The sequence below is a fragment of the Lissotriton vulgaris genome, chromosome 2_1, assembly GCF_964263255.1.
Source record: "Lissotriton vulgaris chromosome 2_1, aLisVul1.2, whole genome shotgun sequence".
NCBI lineage: Eukaryota > Metazoa > Chordata > Amphibia > Caudata > Salamandridae > Lissotriton > Lissotriton vulgaris.
In genome coordinates this window covers 422714178-422733394 of record NC_141687.1, presented here as the reverse complement: position 1 = coordinate 422733394, position 19217 = coordinate 422714178, and the positions used below count along the sequence as shown (strand labels likewise).

The following is a 19217-nucleotide window of genomic DNA, read 5'->3' as shown; positions in this document are numbered from 1 at the left end:
TCTTCTGGATGTATGCCTGAACCTCTGTCAGGAGAACTGTTGTTCTCTTCAAATGACTCAACTGGACTACTGATCAGGAAAACCTGCTTTTCTGTTTTGTTGCAGGGATACTTACAAAATGAACAATAGACAGACTCCTCTTTGGCAATGTAAAAACAGCTCTTTACTGTCATGACAGTGAGATCAACCTTCCTCACATAAGCAAGCAGCCGGTCTCAATTTGCTGCTTCACAGTCAACTAATTTTATACAGAAATGAGCAATGGGGGTTACAAAAGTCCAAATAATATGTTACTAGATGATTATACATTGGAACATGTAAATTACAAAAAGGCATGTGGCCATCTGTGACCCTTGACTTTAGCCTAATTCACTATACATCCGTTACTGCAGTTTCTAACAATGGTTACCAAACAAATTGTTCTTCTCATCTTGAATGCATGTGTATTTGGGTTAAATGCATATTAGTTACTTTGTTTGCTTTATCATTGTGCACCTTGGAACTCTTATTAGATTCTTTGTGTTCCTGGCTAATTTGTAATACTCTCGACTGTTGTCTGCTGTTGAGCTATGGTTTCACATTTCCTGTTTCATTACACCCTCTAGTTGATATTTTAACTATTGGATCTGTAACTTGGTCTACACTTGGCACAAAGTGATAGGTGTTGTCCTAAGAATCTACTATATCTGTTGGTGTCCTAACTGGAAACATTCCTCCCGCCTTTGTATCTATCCTTCTACAACGTGCTAGGATCAGTTGTACAATGCAATAAAGCATTAGTAGGGCCACAATAGTTGGCAATAAGGTTTCCAACAGTCCTGACATCCAGGATGGCAGCAATGACAACCCTCCACTAAACCAATTATCTGGATCACCTCCTGCGCCTACCATTTTCTTCCGTAGATCATACAAAGTTTATATGGCCTCCGATAAAGTTCCATTATTTGCAAAATCTCCAAGGATAAAAGTACATTTCCCATTTTTTCGCATACCCCTCCTTGCATTACCATAATTCTCATAGCACGCAGCTCTTCCTTCATGGCATTAAATCCATCCTTTGTAGTATTTATAGTTGTGAGGAGTTCACATTGAATTAGTTGCAGCTATTGAGCACTTGTTTTAGTCTAAACAAACGGCACAATGCTCCCAAAGAATAAATGTGCATCGCTTAATAATTGATACTCTTGGAGAATATCATTCCAAATATTGGTGCTATATTACTCTGCAGTTCTTTTCTTTCGATGATGGTGTAACAAAGTCATTGAACGGCTCATTGGATGTTCATGTAAACGTGAAATATTTATTCCAAGGTTTACCAAAACGGGGTGTGCAAGATAACCATCACACAGAGGCCTCCCCAGATCGGTGGTAACTGGTCGTACACATTGCCAATAGTAAATATCACAAAGCAACAACGACGGACCTCCTATGCTGCACCTCGTGCCAGTTCCTATATGTATGGTCGCTGTGCAAACCCCCCCTGCACCAGTCGTTGAGTGACGTCCCTGTGCTCCAGATCAGAGAATAATGCTACAAATGGGGTTGCACAGCTCCAAAAGTCCATTAGGCCAATGTAGGTAGAAAAATAACTTCTTTATTTCATAAATTATTTAAAAATTCATTGGGTTAGGACAATCCAGCCAACACATTTCATTCCCATATAGGGAACTTCCTCAGGGCAAACAATATGTCACGTGTAACGGACACTTTGAAAAGGATATCAACGACTGAATGTCAATGATATTTGTATGGAAATCAGTCACTCTTCAAAGGTAGCAGTATACTTCAATGTACTCCTGTCTTTTGACAGTAAAGCATCTCCCACTAGATTTCCTGGGAGAAAGCGTCCAAATGTGGTAATGAGGCCCCGCAAGACTAGATCAGCAACCAGGCTGACTACGAGGAAGAAGGATAGATTGTTTGGCGACGTGGAGGAATCCCTCCTTTCCACTTATTGTACGTATGGGTTACGGTGAAATACACTCTACCCTTTAAAGATTTATTTTTGGGATATCTCTTTGTGCTGTAAGAAAACTATAGAGGCTTTCCAAATGTACTTGCCAATTGCGTCTGTAAAGATATATGATTTTTGTCATACTAACTATAGTCACCATCCATCCTTGGAGTGTCCTGGGTGACCTTAACAGCTATATACCTGGTTGCTGATCTTGTCTTGCATGCTGCTTTACCACATTTGGACCCTTACTTCCAGCAAATCTAGTGGGAGATGCTTTAATTTCAAAAGACAGGAGTACATTGGAGTATACTGCTCCATGTGAAGAGGGACTGATTCCCATACAAATATCATTGACATTCAGTCGTTGATATCCTTTTTGAAGTGTATGTTACAAGTGACATATATTTGCCCTGAGGAAGTTCCCTATATGGGAATGAAATACGTTGTCTGGATTGTCTTAACCCAATGAATATTTAAAGAATGTATGGAATAAAGAAGTTATTTTCTACCTACATTGCCAATAGTAGTCCATGAGGCTGGAGGTGCCCCCCGTATGTCGGCATTATCTATTGTGACTCTACAACCAACATTGTGTCCTACATTAATAGTGCTGTGTCCTCTGAAGCATAAGGAAACAGAAGTTAGTTTCATGACTGTCTGGGGACTTAGTGTACTATCTATCCAAGTGTGACGCACAACGTTTTCGTTCCAGATATGTGCACACTTTTTCACTGGATCCTGACTTACATCAGTACCATTCCAAAATGACATGACCCTACAGTAGAAAACAATATTATAATGGCATTGGTCATGGGCAAAAACTGATCCAGTGACTCTAAATCCTGGTTTACGCATGCAATTTGGGGGTAAAAGATTTACTAAATAGCGAATACACTCAGTGAGCAGGTGTGCCACTTCTACAAATCCTAAATCTAAGACCATCTGGACCCATTCTACAGTAGTGGGACTACCTGTCTCCTTCAAAAGTGAGGTCTCATCCTTAATGTCCTGTCTTTCTGTAGGAATTTATAGAACTTCTACTGTAGTGTCATATTTTGTGGAATTTATTAGAAAACGTGCTACCTTAACATGTGTTAGTTGCATTTGGGCCTTAATCCTACACAAGCACACCTGTTATAAACAAAAAAGCTGTGCTTGGAGGTACTTCTTTTGTTGATTGTAGCCTATCTGGAGAGTTCTCGTCGTAGATGTATAATGTTAGAACTAGAAGATGTGCAGATATAAAAGAGCAACAATAGAAAAGATAGTATTACGAGACAAAGAAAGAAAAAGGAAATCAAAAATTCATAACTTGTGTGCTTTTTTTCCAAAAAATAGTCCAAAAGTAGAGGTGGAGGGGGATATTTTAACAATGACAATCTTCTCCCCCCATTTCATTCCATTTACATTGTCGATGATGTTTGGCGAGTTGCTGGGTTCAGATGAACATCAGTAAGATGAAACCAAGGCTTCCTGCCATCCACCTTGAGGGAGGTGGGGGTCACCGTGGTCACTTTGAATGGTGTGTCCAATTGACTCTCCTTACATTTTCGAACAAAGTTTCCAATGTAGACCTGGTCACAAACATGCACAACTGGGAGGTCAACCTCAGGAGTAGTGCACCTCTCCTTTCCTTAGTTATCTGTTTTGAAATAAACTTTGCAGTGTTGATTGAGTCTAAAGATAAACGTGCATCTCTTCATTCAGAATTTGGGGATGGTACGCAGCGGATAATTTATGTTTTATCCCTAACATTGTCTTAAGAAGTGTTAAGGTTTAGTTAACAAAGTGTGTGCCATTGGCAGATCTTATCTCTTCTGGAATTCCACATTGTGGAATTACTTCATGAATCAGAAATGCTGATTTAGCATTGTAAGGGAAGCATGGTCCTGCTTCAATCCATTGAGAAAGGGGCAAACCACAACTATGAGGTACTAATAGGTGTTAAACCTATCAATCCTGTCCATAAAGTCAATATGGAGGGCTTTAAAGGGACCTTGTGGTCGTGGAATGGTAGAGTTTATCACTTTCAATGTAGGATTGGGAGAACATTTTGACAGGTACATGGTAAGCATATCATATAAATTGGGTACAAACTAGTCTTGTATTTGCATAGGCAAGTGATGTCTTGAACTATGAGCGGGCAAATGCAACTGATCAAGGGCTATTCTAAGTAAAAACCGGTGGCATCACTGGTTCACCTGTAGATAGTTACTTATATATTAGGTCATCCCCTGACTGGGACCACTCTCTATCGTTCCATAACTGTTTCTCATGTGGTGGAGCAGCTTCCTGCAATTCTCGCAGATGTAAACACGCTGTCTTAGAATAATTAAACATGACATTATCTGGGTTAGATTCAGGTTCAGGCAGCGAGGCAGTCTGAGCCACCAAAACGGGGACATATTGTGAACCGATGGCACACGTGGGGTGTGTACCTGGATGCATCTTTAGCTGCCCAAACTGCTAGTGCATTACCCGGAGACAAAAAATCTTATCCATTCAGATGTGCTGCACATTTCACAACTGCCACTGCCATTGGTAATGCAAGAGCCTCTAGGTGGTTCCTGTGCATAACAGGAGTTCTGTTTGGCTTAAGGAAACCTATCCTCCGCCATTTGATGATAATGCAATGTACAGTGGTAATCACATAAGCTGAATCTGAATACATTTTGATGACTTTCTCTTCTCTTTGCTCAAGAAGCAGTAAAAATACTATAAATTCTGCTGCTTGCGCAGATTAATGTGCCGGTATGCTCTACTATATGGAGTGTATCAGAAGAATCATGCTGTTATACTCTTATTACTCCTGCATCTGTGTGTCTCACTCCTGTGTCCTGGTCAATAGTAGAAGTACCATCAACAAAATAGACAATTCTACCTGGTATAGGACCGGCTGTTGCTTGCAAAGATTTATTAGGAGTGTAAGTTGCACAGTCATGCACATCATCATCAGAGTCTAATATAGGATGGGCAAAGAACGTTGTAGCATTCACTGTATAACACTCCGAAACCTTCAAAGATGGTAGTGATAGTATCACCTCATAGCCTGTCACTCTCTGTGTAGTTAGGGCAGTCGTAGCTTAATGATAGAAAGCACTGCATGTTCTACATAGAGCATCAAGGGTGCCTCCATAGCAATGGGGGTGCTCTTTTGTACTGAAAGGCTGCAGTGATGAGAGCTTTCTCTTCTAGGCCTAGGCGTAAAATTCTGCTACACTGATGCAGTTTGCAGAATTTGGCGTTCCAAGGAGAATACAGAGTTACTGAGAAGCTCCACACTCTGCAACAGGGCAGATTTCTTTTCTGCTATAGGTGACCGTCAGGAGGCCCAGTCCCTTGCAGAGTAGTTGAGAAAGGGGGTGATGCTTTTAATGATAAATCTGCAATCCGGCAGTGGTGGACTTCCTTACTGCAGTATTGGGGGTTCTTGGCCCCCATCCACCCTAGCAGCCAAGGGCACTTCGTATCCCAACCAGTAATCTGCCAGGAGTGGTTGAGAATAGAGGAGGAGTCTCCCATGATGCCTGAGCAGTCCCACTGTGGGTGTCTTACTTGTCGCAACAATAATCGTTCTTGGCCCGCAATGACCCTCAGCAGCCAAGGAAACTTCATCCCCAGCCAGTAGTTCACCAGGAGGTCCCCACACAATCGGAACGTGCTCCAGCTTTAAAGGGAGTACGTGCAAAGGAGCAAGCAATGTCTGGGAATCAAGGCATAATGGAGCGTTGGTGAAGAAACCTCACCGAAAACCAACCCAATACAGGAACAAGGCTGGGGAGGATAGCTATAACCAGTGGGCTGATTTCCCCAGGCTTATGTGCAGCAACCCAGGAGGGGGCAACAGAAGAAGGCAATTCCAGAGGGCACTAAGAAGCAAAAGGAGGAGTTAAAAGCCCTAATGGAGCAACAAATGCAGTGATTGACCGGCAAGGGCACTACTAGGTCTTGCAGCAGTTTCTGGGACAGATGGAAGATCCCAGGTATAGCCTGTAGCAAAGCAAACAGTGCAAGAGCCTGGAGGAAAGGAAAAGGCTCTGGTCCAGTGGGCAGCGCAGTGACAGACACAGCAACAGTTTGGAAGAAAGGGGACCACTTGCGAAAGGGCAAGCAGCCAGAAAGGCAGCTCCATGCAGGAAATAACAGGAGTCCAGCACACTGATTGTCAGTGAAGGTAGTGATTCAGAGGACACACAGGATGACAATAGACACCATAGGGCACTGCTGGAAAACATGGTGCCAGCCACAACAGCAAGGCGGGCAAATGGAGCCAACATGGCAGTGACATTCAACAGCTGCTCCGGCGGAAGGCCGGCATCTGGAGCTAACACGGCAGTGCAGGCCAAACTCAGCCACAGCAGCGGACCAGACCCCACAGCTCATACGGTGAGAACCAGGGGCAAGGGATGGGAGAAGGCCCAGCGACCTGGAACAATTGGTACAGTCGCAAGATGGGGCTGGCGCAGCAACAGGCATAACGAATTGCAGCATGCAAATAAGGGGTTCTCAGTTCCACCTGCCAATCCCAGCAGAACTTCCTCACCAAAGGGCCAGCGGCCAGCAAGGGACGCTGGGAGTGCAGGATGGCGAATAACATTGCAATAATCACCCGCATCATACAGCAGACACCACCACCCAGGGCACCCTACAGTACATGGGGCCACCATGGTGGCATTGGCATGGATTTGGGAGCAGCACAGGGACAAGGATCCAACCATACTCATATCCAGTGCCAGGTGTTTCGCCTGCCCATGGCCAACACAGATAATCCAGGGGCAGGCGTTGGTGCAGCGTCCAAGGCAATTGGCAGTCTGTGCAGGAAAATGAAGGGCCTACAAATGACGCTAAGGCAGGAGATAAGGACAACCCCACAACCAGTACTAAGGTAAGGGGCACAGGTGTAGCAGACCCAACCAAGGCATGGGGGAAAGGAGGCTCAGCAATAAGGTGCAGCTAGTGGCAAGCCATAAGTGAGTACCCCAGACCTCCACCCAGTGATTCCCCATAATATTACGCAGAAGTAGATCGGCTGGTCCCACTGTCAGTAAAGGAAAGCATATGGTGAAGGAATTTATTGATCCGTTTTCCTTGTTAGAACTTGGGTAGTAAGGTCTAGATTTAGTAGCGCAAGAGAAGAAGGAGGAAGGAAGGAGGGAGATATGCAAACCCAAAATAGAAAGGACAATACACAACTGGTTACATGAGTTTAGGACTCTGACAAAAGTTACCACAGAGCGCCCAGCACTGTTTCTTTACGAGCATATATGAGCACAACGCACAGAGGAAATACCAAGGGGACGCATGGCTTTGCTACAACAAAGTCTTTAGGGAAAAAAATGCAGACATGGCCCATGATAGACCGGGTTCACCAAGACGTAACGAGGTTTCACCACACACATGGTGGCAGTGACGGGGTGGGGGTGTTGAATGCGCAAGACCGCCCTTTTTGGCTCTTAAAGGAACAAAAGGGAAGCACCAAGCACACCAGCAGGAGTTTGCCTTACAGTGGAAGCATCACTGGGAAAAGTCAGGCCGCGACATGTTGGAAATTTGATAAAGGAGAATGTAAGTCGGGCGCGGTATACAAAATCAGGCACACTTGCAGCACATGTGAGGGCTTTCACTCATCAAGCGACTGCAGGAGAGTGCAGACAAAAAAGAGCCACATATGAAATAGGTAGGAGTAGAGATGGATATGTTCCTGTTGAATATAGTTGGTGCTCTGGAGAGGTTAGGCTTTTCCTAGGGCAAGGGTAGGCAGAAGATAAGACGGGCACTCCATGCGGTTGTGAAAACACCAGCAGCATGGCAGAGACGGCATTGGTGAATGCTCATAGTACCATAGCAGCCTAGCACAAAAAGCTGCTCAAACAGGGTCCTTGGAATGCCTAGCAGCAGGAACTCTCAGCAGCACAAGCTAAAAGCCAGCCACGGGTCAGCGCTAGATGGCACAGCACTTGCAGCCCAGGCACGGCTAAAGGGCTGAGAATACCTGACATGGGTGGCAAGGGGACTCAAGAAGTTGCAGTACTTGATGGTAATAGTCCTTCAAATAAAATGCTGTCAGCTGGAGGAAGGCTAACTGGTTGATGATAAAGCAAGGAGCAGATCATAAACAAAAGACTTATGACCATAATGATTTGATGATTAGATGTGTACGCGATGTATAATGCATGGTTCATACCAATGATGCTGTATAATGATAATGTATGACCCAGCATGTTTTAAGATGTTATATACTGCGAACATTTACATACCGGAAGGTCTGTCAGCATCATTGCAGAAAGGGGAAGACTAGAGTAAACGGTTGGGGTACCGAAAAAGAATCTCACCCAGGGTCTATGAAAACATTCAGATGCAGACAAATAAGGGTTGCAACACAGCGCAGCAAGCAAAGTCCCTACACTACGTTGCATTACCTCAAGACAAGAAATGGAGAAATTTGTCTCTCTCACTTTGAGCTGCTTATCATCAACACAAGCACCCTTGAGCCGTAGAGCAAGCATGTCTGTATATTGGTCAGGATGGTGTTTGTGCAGGAAGGTGTTCCTTCTTGCACAAAAACTATCCTTTAGGGCTATTTCTTATTTGTAGGTGTGCTGCACAATGCAGTAGACTTGCAAAGAGGAAAAAGCAAGCAGAAATAAAAATATTTCTTCTCGTTATGCCAACTTCAGACAGGTGCACCCTTTTTGGTGCAAGCCCATGGCGACATCTTCTTGTAAATATGTCACAATCCATGGGTGGATCACACAGGAACATCCATGAGCCACCCATGGAATGTCTAGTAATGCAAGGCAGCACAATGCTGCGCCTTGCATTACTTTTCTTGCAAAGCCAGACAAACGAACATTTGTGTGGTTTGTAAACACTAAAATCTCCAACTTCTAACTTTCGTGGATGAATCCAATCTTCTTCATCTCACTCAGTTTGGTTTTCGTTCACGCCACTCCACGGAGTCTGCGTTGCTCATGGCCACCGAGACCATCAGGCAAGGGGTAGATGAGGGACTTACTATGGCTCTCATCTTACTCGACCTGAGTGCCGCCTTTGACACTGTAGCACATTCCATCTTGCTACAGTGTCTCAACAATAGCGGAGTAAATGGGCTGGCACTCAGATGGATACAGTCCTTCTTGACGGAGAGGGGCTTTCAGGTTAGACAGGGAGAACACTACTCTCGGGTGTTCAATCTCGATCAAGGGGTTCCCCAGGGCTCTGCCCTAAGCCCCACCCTGTTTAACCTTTACGCCTCCCCTGTAGCCACTAATGTGGAAAGGTATTACATCCAACTAGTATCTTACGCCGACGACACACAGCTGATCATCTCTCTGTCACGGGCACCCGGAATTGCGGCATTCAACTTCAGTGCTTGCATGCAGGAGCTTGCCTCCTGGATGTCTAACAACTGCCTGAAGTTGAATGGTTCCAAGACTGAAGTGCTCGTGGTGGGGGGGGACCCGTCTGTGTGGTCCTCGGCATGGTGGCCCGACTGTTTGGGCCCTACTCCTGTGCCGTGTCAACAGGCCAAAAATCTCGGGGTACTATTCGACTCCGATTTGTCATTTGCTCCCCAGGTTAATCGGGTAGTTGGAATGTGCTTCGGGATACTCAAGAACTTACGTAAGGTCCTTGACCTGCTCCCTGTTGGTGCCAGACAGACTCTTGTGCATGCCTTGGTTACATCGAGACTCGACTATGCCAATCTCTTATATCTGGGCATCACGGCCAGAAGTCTCAACCGTCTCCAAGTATTGCAAAACGCCACAGCCCGGTTGGTGCTGAGGCTTCCTAGGAGAACGCCCTCTAAAGCCGCTTGGAGATCCCTTCACTGGCTTCCGATCAGTGAAAGGATTACCTTCAAAGCTTTATGCATATGTCATCGCATCTTTGGAGGTAGAGCACCCGCCCCCCTCAACTGTCTCATCACCCCTTATAGACCAGAGCGGATGCTTAGATCCTCTGGCACTGGTCTGGCTGCTGTTCCCAAAATCCGTAAAGCCCGTATGGGGGGCAGATCGTTCAGACTCCTCGCAGCCAAGAATTGGAACTTGCTCCCTACTGAACTACGCCTCGAACCCTCTGAGGCCAAATTTCGCAGAGCCCTCAAAACCTACCTTTTTCGCCTAGCAATGCCCTAACCTTCCAACTCTCCCACATGCTCACTCTCAGCGCGGGGACACGCCAGAGAGCGTAACCAAGCGCTTTATAAAATTCCAAAATAAATAAATAAAAACATTTTTCATGCGGGGATGCGTCAAAAAACTGACACAGCCCAGATGCAAAAACTTTGTAAATCTGGGTCTCCATTCATTGGCTTGATGAACAAAGGAAAAGTAGTGAAGTGCGCGACATGCACCACTAAGCTTGAAAACGCAGGTACAAGGCCAAGCTATGACTCGTGGATTAAGTGTCTCTCCAGTAGCAACTTAAGAAGAGATGCATCTCAAGTTCCTATTGGTATGTCAGATCTTTGCATCCTATAGAAGTGTATTTGGGTTTGTGAGAAAAATCGCAGTTTTTCAAAGATTTAATGAAAAAATGGTTGACACCCATGGTTTATAAAATGTTAAAGTTATTATCAGGTAATGCATGGCCATGTTGTAGAGGATTGGATATCCATTGGCATAGATAGGGAGACAGATATTAATTGTATGTAGAAGAGGGCAATGCCGTTTAAGATAATTATTGCGTAAAAGCAACAAAGAAAATCCGAATACGGTATGTAATGCACTTTCTTCATTATTGGCTCGAAGGCCAGAAGAGTAGACATTGGAGAAGAGAAAATGTTATCTAACTCAGAAGTGGGCCCGTGACTCCATATTCTGAAAGAAATGGAACATGATGCAGTTTTTGGTTGTCAGATGTCTAACAAGAATAGAACATTACTGTAGACTCAGCAAAAGCCTGAAGTGTTTCCTCCAGCTAAGTGCCTTGAAATGGGAGGAGTAATGAGCCTGTAATTGGCAGAATCAATAGGTTTACTAGTGTTTTAAAGAGCAGTGTAGTGCGACAACCGCAAATCTGTAGGAACTGTGCCAGAGAATCATTTCAGTTTGTAGAGGTCAGATCATGCTGCTGTAGAAAATAGAATGGGATCCTATAAGTGCTTGGGTTAAAAGGGGTATTTTGGTGTATTGAATCAATGCCTCTATACAAGCTTTTCACTGAAGTCGTAATCACTGAGAAGTTGGAAATCTACTATTATCTGCTCAGTAAAAGCAGAGGACAGTGTAATACATGGAATGGAAGAAGAAAGAATAACATTTGCTGGATTGAGATTTTCCTTATGTTACTGCAGAGGAACCTAGCTGTTTTTGTAAAAGCATTCTGGAGCCTAAAAAAAAAAAAAAAAAAAAAAGCATTCTGGAGCCTTAATGAGGGATGTATTGGGCATTTCTCAAATTATATTAAAAATGGCCTAAACCAGTCAAAGGTTTATTGTATAATTGGCCAGGCAGGCAAAACTTATTGTGAAACCAATTGGGAGGTCGTCAGTCCAAGATAGTGGTACAGTCATCAAGTAAGCGAATTGGATCTAAAAAACTGTTCCAATAATTTCCATGCCGTGTTGGTGGGTAATGAGAGTGATCTCGCAAGACCAGTGGCCACCATGTTTCCCAGGAGATTCTGACTTGTATCAGATGTTTAGTCAATTAATCAATCAATCAATCCGGATTTGTAGAGCGCAGCTAATCACCCGTGAGGGTATCCAGGTGCTAGCATACTGCTAAGCTCAGTCGAAGAGTCAAGTCTTGATTACTTTCTTGAATTCCTGGAAAGAGGATGCTGTTCAGAGGCGGAGGGGTAGGTCATTCCATGATTTTGAGATGAGGGAGTAGAAGGAGCGTCCCCGCTGTGACTTTGACGGATGCGGGGAGTGTGAGCAAGGGTGAGGGAGGCGAAGAGCAGGTGTCTGGAGGGTTGCTGGTAATTCAGGCAGTGGTTGATGCATGCTGGTCCTTGGTCATGGGGGGCATTGTAGACATGTATCAGTATCTTGAATTGCCTTTTTTTCTGGACGGGGAGCCAGTGGATATTCCTTAGATGGGGTGATGTGGGTCCATTTGTGGAGGTTGAAGATGTGTCTGGCAGCTGAGTGCTACATTGTCTGGAGTCTCTTCAGTAGTTGTGTGGAGATTCCTACATAGAGCGCACTGCCTTAGTCGACTCAACTAGTCACATGGGCTTGGATGACGGTTTTCCTGGTGCTGTCAGGGAGCGGTCTGCAGATCCTTTGGAGCATGTGATGTTGATCTGGCATTTCCTGTTGAGTTTGCTGTCCAAGATGATGCTAAGATTGCAGGTGTTGTCCGTCAGTGTGGGCCCGAGCTTGGAGGACCACCACGTGTCGTTCCTCAGAGAGTTGTTGTTTCCAAAGATCAGCACTTCCGTCTTGTCCGTGTTGATCTTCAGGCAGCAGGACATTTTTACCATCTGAATTAGAAACGTTCCTGGAGCTTTTTCTGCTGGGGTCCCTCAATGCTCTCCACCAGTCCAGGTTCTATGGAGCTTGGACCCCAGAGATTTTCAGCGGGACGACCCAGGGACCCAGACCAACTCGCAGTTGAAGGTGGGTGGCTTGAATCTTGCAGTAAACCTTTCTAGAGCTTTTTCTGCTGGGGTCCCTCAATGCTCTTTACCAGGCTGGGTTTGGTGAGGATTCACCAGCATGTTTTACAGGGAAATCTCAGTCAAACTCTGGAAGTTGGATCTCCGGAGCGTTTCTGCAGGGTTGAACCAGCAGGGCAGGATGGCTCACGGTTGAGGTTCACTGGCTTGGCTTGCCAGGTTGAGTCTGTCCACTTATGGAGATCTTTTTCAAAGTTGCTCCAAAGTTCTCAAAACTACCTCCTAAAGTTCCTTTGGGGTCCAAAAATGTCCAAAACACAATCTAAGGGTCTGAAATCTCCAAGATGGTCCTTGAAAGTTTGGAACTTCAGTCTCTACAATCCACTTGCAAACAAACTCTTACAAATCCACTGGATGCACTACACGCTGGGGATTCTTGATTGTGATGATACAGGTGAGCTCCGTTAACATGTACCTTTCAGGGAGTCCCCTCTTTAGTCTTCTTGAAGCAAGTTAGGTTCACAGGGCTGTAGTTCCAGATTGTGCAGCAGGCACAGTCAGTCAGAGTGCAGGGCCTGGTTGGTGCAAATCAAACTTCCAGCATGGACCCTTCTTCTTCTCTTAGTTTCAAGCAGGAAATTTGAGAGGCTCGGCCCCTCTCGGATACGTATTCAGTGTTCTCTTTGGTCAAGCAGGAGGGCACTCCTGTCCAATGAGGTGCAGGGCAACACCCCAAACATGACTAATTCCTCCAAAGTCTGGCATAATGGTCTCCCAGAAAGCACTATTTCTCCAAAATGTACTATGGTTGAAGTCTCAGCAGGGGAGCAAGAGCTAGGTACACCAACATCCAGAACAGCTCATCTCCTTAGCTCCCCTCCCCCCCGACATATGCAAATTATTTCCTTACGGCTGACCTCTGGCTGGGTCAAAGGAGATGGGGTAGATGGACCTGGCTATTCCTGATTGTCCTGTCTTTTCTTTGAAGCCCCATACTTTCATATCTCTCCTCCCTGCTCTGGAATTCCTCTGCAGCAGGGATCTTTCTAACAGATTAGCCTCTCTGGGGTGAGACACTGGCTAATCCTGTTAACTCTGACCAATCAGGGCAGACCACTGAAAGGCAGTATTTTGGCTAACAGGCAAGAAAGTCTTATAACTTCTTTTCTGTATACTTTAAGATAAATTCAACAATAGCATATTGTTGGATTTATTAAAACCATTCTCCTAAGTCGCTGAATGGTATTTTTTGTGAAATCCTATAAATATTTAGGAATTCATAAACTATTGCAATGTAAATCTATGTGGATGGGGATCTACAATGGGGAAAATGAAATGTCACATTTCTCCACCAGGGTCTACAAGACATCTTTTATAAGGACCCTGCCTATAGCAACAAGCCCCCTCCCAACACCTCTGGGATACCTTGGGGAGACTTTAGAGGTCCTGAATATACAAAAATAATGTAGACCTACACTCCACAGTGGACAACTTTGCAAAATCTTGTTAATAACAAGGGTGACCCTTAGTCCATGGGAACCAGGGCATATTCTTTAAAAAAAGTGGTTCTCATTGGCATCATAATATCTTAGAATTAATACTATATCAAAAGCAACAATAGCTGTAAACAATTACTATGTTTACAGAATTAATCCAAGGTGCAACAATAGCTCTAAACAATTTCAGAACAAGTAGTGGTAATAATACGTCTGTCACTCAAAGTCATTCGTTTTGCAGAGGGATAAAACTCAACACAGGCCTTCACAGCAATCTCTATAGAAGTACCACTCTGACAAGCAGCTGCAGTCATGGGAATCCTACAATCCCAAACAAGGACGCGCAACATCCTGGGATTCTGGGCAAATCACAATCTACCAGTGCCCATCAAAAATGAATGTGTCCCCATTTAACGCAACTGACGCTCGTGTAAAGCGCTCTGATACCCAATACCTTCGGGTAAGTTTGCACCATATAAAACTCTGTAAAAAATAAAAAACTGTTTATGATCTATTGATAGCTACGTCCCCTCATGGACGAATGACAAACAAATACTTTTGCACAATGTATGTTCAGAACGTGTATGAGATAAATAAGGTCTCGTGATAGTGCTCTTATGAAGTGGAATTTGTAAGCAAATGTAGTTTCGTGGAAACTAATCCTGTACTGTTAAGTCATCATCTGAAAGAGAAGGCAACTTCGGAAAATGTCTGTATGTTAAAATGGCAGAGTTTCTCCCAGGGCCTAACTGAACCACATGAAAACTATATTGGGAGGTCTTAACAATGAGCTCAATGGGAAGGGTTCAGTAACAAGTAATACCAATCCTTCAACAGAATACTAGAAAACCAAGTTCTATTTGTTTGTTAGTTTTCACTATCAATAACATTTTCAATGCACTGCTTTGAAACCTTGTTGGTCTCGATTGTGCCCATTAACAGTGGGCGGATAATGGTCCAATAATTCCCTGCCAGAGTTACCAATATCATAACTACAAGTAATACCCTAGGGGTGTAATTACTCCCGATTTCACTTTTTGGGAAATAACCCTTTGGGATCGGAATTAACCGATTCCTATACATCTTGCTCTTTATTTCATCTGCTGCTTATACAGGTGAGTGTTCGATTGAAAACACCTGGGGGCAGATTTATGTTAACTGGCGCATCCCGAGGGATGCGCCAGTTAACATGCGCCACAGCTACGCCACCCATGGTGCGCCGCATTTATGATGCGGCGCACCATGGGGCAAAAACGGCACAGATGCGTCACGCATCTGTGCCGTAAAAGTGGCGCATTGCTGGAGTTGTGTCGCAAGCGCGACGCAGCTCCAGCAAGGCCCGGGGTGCCCTATCTGACCAATGCTGCGTCAAGCCTTACGCCTGCTTCAAGCAGGCGCAGGGTTTTGACGCAGCATTGGCCTGAAAGTGACTGAGTGAAATCTTATAGATTTCACTCAGCCACTTTTGCGAGGCGCACCTGCCCCGGAACGCCCACCCTGCGCCGGAACGCCCACAAGCGGCGCAGGGCTTTACAACGTGACGCATCTGCCTAGATGCGTCACGTTGTAAATCTGTCGTAGGGATGCGCCACGTTTACGCCACAGTTGCGTGACGCAAACGTGGCGCATACACACCATAAATCTGCCCCCAGATATCGATGTTTCGCAGAACTTGTAATTCCGATAGGGAAAGTAACTTGTGTTATACATCTTGTTTCCTGTTAATATTCTTTGAACGCACAAGGGCAAAAGCAGACTTATCTATGGGCAAACTGGAAGACTAACTGGCATACCAGTAGCTCTCTTAGACCAGAACAGAGGCCCGGCCAATGAGATGTCAGAGGAGCTATGACGTGCCCTTTTTCTGCTTCTGCCCAAGTTACCTTTCCCACAGTCTGGGCAGGGAATCATCTTATGTTCCAGTAGCACTGTCCAGCAACAAAAGATCTAGGCTCAGTGTGTTATACATGTTTCTACTTCTCACTGAAGGCGCTTGTACTCACTCACTTACCTTTTCTCATTGACAGGCGGTGCATCTGGCCCAGGCAAGTTTCCAGATCGAAGCGTTTGGCTCCAGATTCATCCTTGATCTCACGTTAAATAAGTAAGTGCATGGCATTGGGTTTTGTTTTTTAATCCACACAGTTTTGCCCCATGCTAGGTTATAAAAATGAAGGGTCCGCCAGAGCAACCGAGCGAGGTAAGTGCAGGTCATCCATGCAAAAATTGAGCCAGAGCATTTGTCCTTCAGCTACTTTTTCCTTAATACACAAGTTTTCCTAAATTCAGTGTTTATTTCTTGTGCATTACATGGTCATTACAGGGTCATTTTCCAGTATTTTGACAAATTCTGAAAATCCATTTTATAACACACAGTGTATACAATTTGGTGGAGCAAAAATATGCCAGAGGCTGGGTTTTCAGAGTGTCTGGAAAAATACATTTTCCAGACACAACATTTTTGTTATAGCAGGACCCTCGCTGATGTGAGGTGACGTACATAGACGAGTATTTCATTATGATACAGGAGTTCAACTTATGCAGTTTGTCCTTGCCTGGTTTATGATTGTCAGAATCCTGTAAGTCCCCCTTGATGCAGAGGGCTAATCAATGTGTTATGCACATTTGCGATGGCAATAAGAAGCAACGTACACACGTTAATATATTGTTAATACATAGCAGATAGTGAACTCTTTGTATCCACACGAGTTGAATTAAAGAAATTCAATTGAAATCCATCACAAAATGTTTGAATAGCTCGTAACAGAATGGAAAAGCATGAGGTTTGCTCTTTGCCCATCACCTACTTCAAATGTAGGCTTAGAAAAACACATTTTCATCTTTAGTGAAGCTATTAAGGAGGAATGTTTAGACCTACCACAAGGCAGTCATAAGCACGTGGCTGGGGGATGATGAGTTGCAGTTCCAAAGCTCTAGATGCAGAAAATAACCCCAACCCTCATGGCCCTTTGTGGCATCCGAGTGGCCCTGGCCCCATAGGGAAAGGATGCCATAAGAAGGAATGCAAACCTAAGCAACAGGCAGCAGAGTGCTGTACAGTGTCAAGGGTAAAGGCACTGTACAGCACTAAAGGAGCGAGTAGAGAGCTTCTTTGGTTCTAGGGACAGAACTGGACTGTTTATGCATCATGTTGTTGTGTTCTTTAAAGAGGTGCATGTTCAGCACTTTCCTAAACTGGTGTTAGGACGGTCCTGATGGAACCAGGTATGTTGCTTCTGATCCTGGGTGCACAGAGGAGGTCTGTTGCCTAGTTCATTCTTTTTTGGAGTTCTTTACCTCTAGTCTGATGGTGCCCTAGCTGTGGTTGTGCTCAGAGCCACTGGAGAGGATGAGCTTCTCAGCCGGATAGGCAGGATGACTTTGTAAATGATGCAGCTGGTTTTGAAGACTGTGCGGGCCCATAAGAGGAGCCAGTTTAGTTGCACTAGGTTGGGGTGATATTAACATTTTAAACATAATTCTGTGCACTGGAACGTTATATGTTTCCATTCAAAGCTCATATATGTCTTCTTACCCAGAGCATTCTCAGTGTGTGTCTGTCACATATCTTATATATATAGACTCCAAGACTGAGAAAGCCCATATGCTCTCAGCCTTCAGTTTATCTTTTCTCATGTTTTTCAGTGACATGTTGAATGTATCTTAGTTTATTCGGATCTGGTACTAGGGGATATGGGTACATCATTCTGACCCAACAACCCTGTGAGTGACAAAACTAAACAAGAGTTTCACTTATTGTCTATGAGGTGAGTTAGATGCTTTTACCTGAGATTGACTGAAGCACCACTGAGGTCAATAGCTGACCTCTGACCCCCTAGAGATGTCTAACAGCGAGAATCTGCATACACCATCCACACATCCCGATCTGCATCTCCTGATTCTGGAATTCTGAAAGGAAATGGAAGCACTGTGCCAGGTGTTTGCAAAACCCTTCCTAAGCTAGATCACAATTTACAGGCAATTGAAACTAGGGTGGACCAACTGGAGACAGTGACGGCGAAAGAGACCAATGAGAGAAAATAGACATCAGAGTAGAAGAAGTTAAAAAGGGCAGAAATATCGTCCAAATAATTTGGGGAATGAGGAAAACAGATCGACGAATAACAACCTATTGGTTAGTGACATAACCACTTATGTTCAAACTTCAGATTTGGAAGGGTATATTCTGGGCCCCTTCCTCACTCGGCTACAGTGCCCAGATGATTCAACCACAGGAGTGTACTTTACTTATAGCCGTTTCAAAGCCTATCAAATACTGAACAATCTGACCTAGAATATGCTGATGTGTCCACCTTTTAAAGTTCAAAGTAGAGATTCCGAAGGAGAGACAGAAAGTTGAGTGCATTATGTATAGAGAGGCTCCAATTCTACTGTTTCAAAATGTTTCAGATGCAACTCTCACCAAAGTTAACTCCTTCAAAATTGCTATGCACTACCATAAATCTTAAGAAAACCAGTGTAGGTGGTAAAACCTCTTCTGCCTTTTCTTCTTCCTGAATGGAAAACAAGAATGTCCTCCAAAGAAGAAGCAGTCAACCTGGTGAAGCTAGAGCCAGATCAGTGGAGAGAAAACAATGTAGCTGAGGAGTCATGGCTGAAGTGACAATCGCAATGCTCAACAAGCAGTTGCAATGCAATAGGCCTCATGTGCTAATGTTTTTATTTTTGTGTGAAATAATATCCCAGCAGTAGTATAAGTCTTGAAACAAAATCATTTCAAAAGCATATTTGAATATAATCTCCTTTATTCGCTTCATTCGTAAAGGAATACAAAAAATTTCACTGATTGTCCTTGAGGTGTGTTGGATGTTTTTGGGTAGTTTACGCGAGAAGAAAACAAGCTGCCCTTAGCTGTAAAATAGATTTTATACATTTGCTCACTAATATGTGCTTTTGATTTAACTTCCTCCTGTTATAGTTAAGTAATAATATCTAAGACTCTCATAAGGCTAAATCATTTAACACGTAGGATGGATCCTTTTGTCCCTGCACTCAAGGACCCTACTCATGATGTTCCAGTAATTAATTGCAATTTGCTTAATTGTAGCATACTCATCAAATTTAGATCTCAAACTCTAAAGGTCAGTCGGATAAGCTAACAAAAGAGCATGTCATTAGCACAAACAAGATATGATAGGGAAAGCAAACCTATTTTTGGCACATCCTGGCGG

The 19217-nt window shown here is 44.1% G+C and overlaps 1 protein-coding gene across 2 annotated transcripts in view; it reads left to right on the top strand.

The window, feature by feature from the left end:
* The window catches only part of ADAM23 (ADAM metallopeptidase domain 23), a 711121-nt gene that overhangs the window by 148040 nt on the left and 543864 nt on the right, over nucleotides 1-19217 (top strand). For both annotated transcript variants that reach the window (XM_086955318.1, XM_086955319.1), the window contains exon 3: nucleotides 16053-16129. In XM_086955318.1, coding sequence (XP_086811444.1) covers nucleotides 16053-16129 — 77 coding nt within the window. The remainder of the gene's footprint in view (nucleotides 1-16052; nucleotides 16130-19217) is intronic.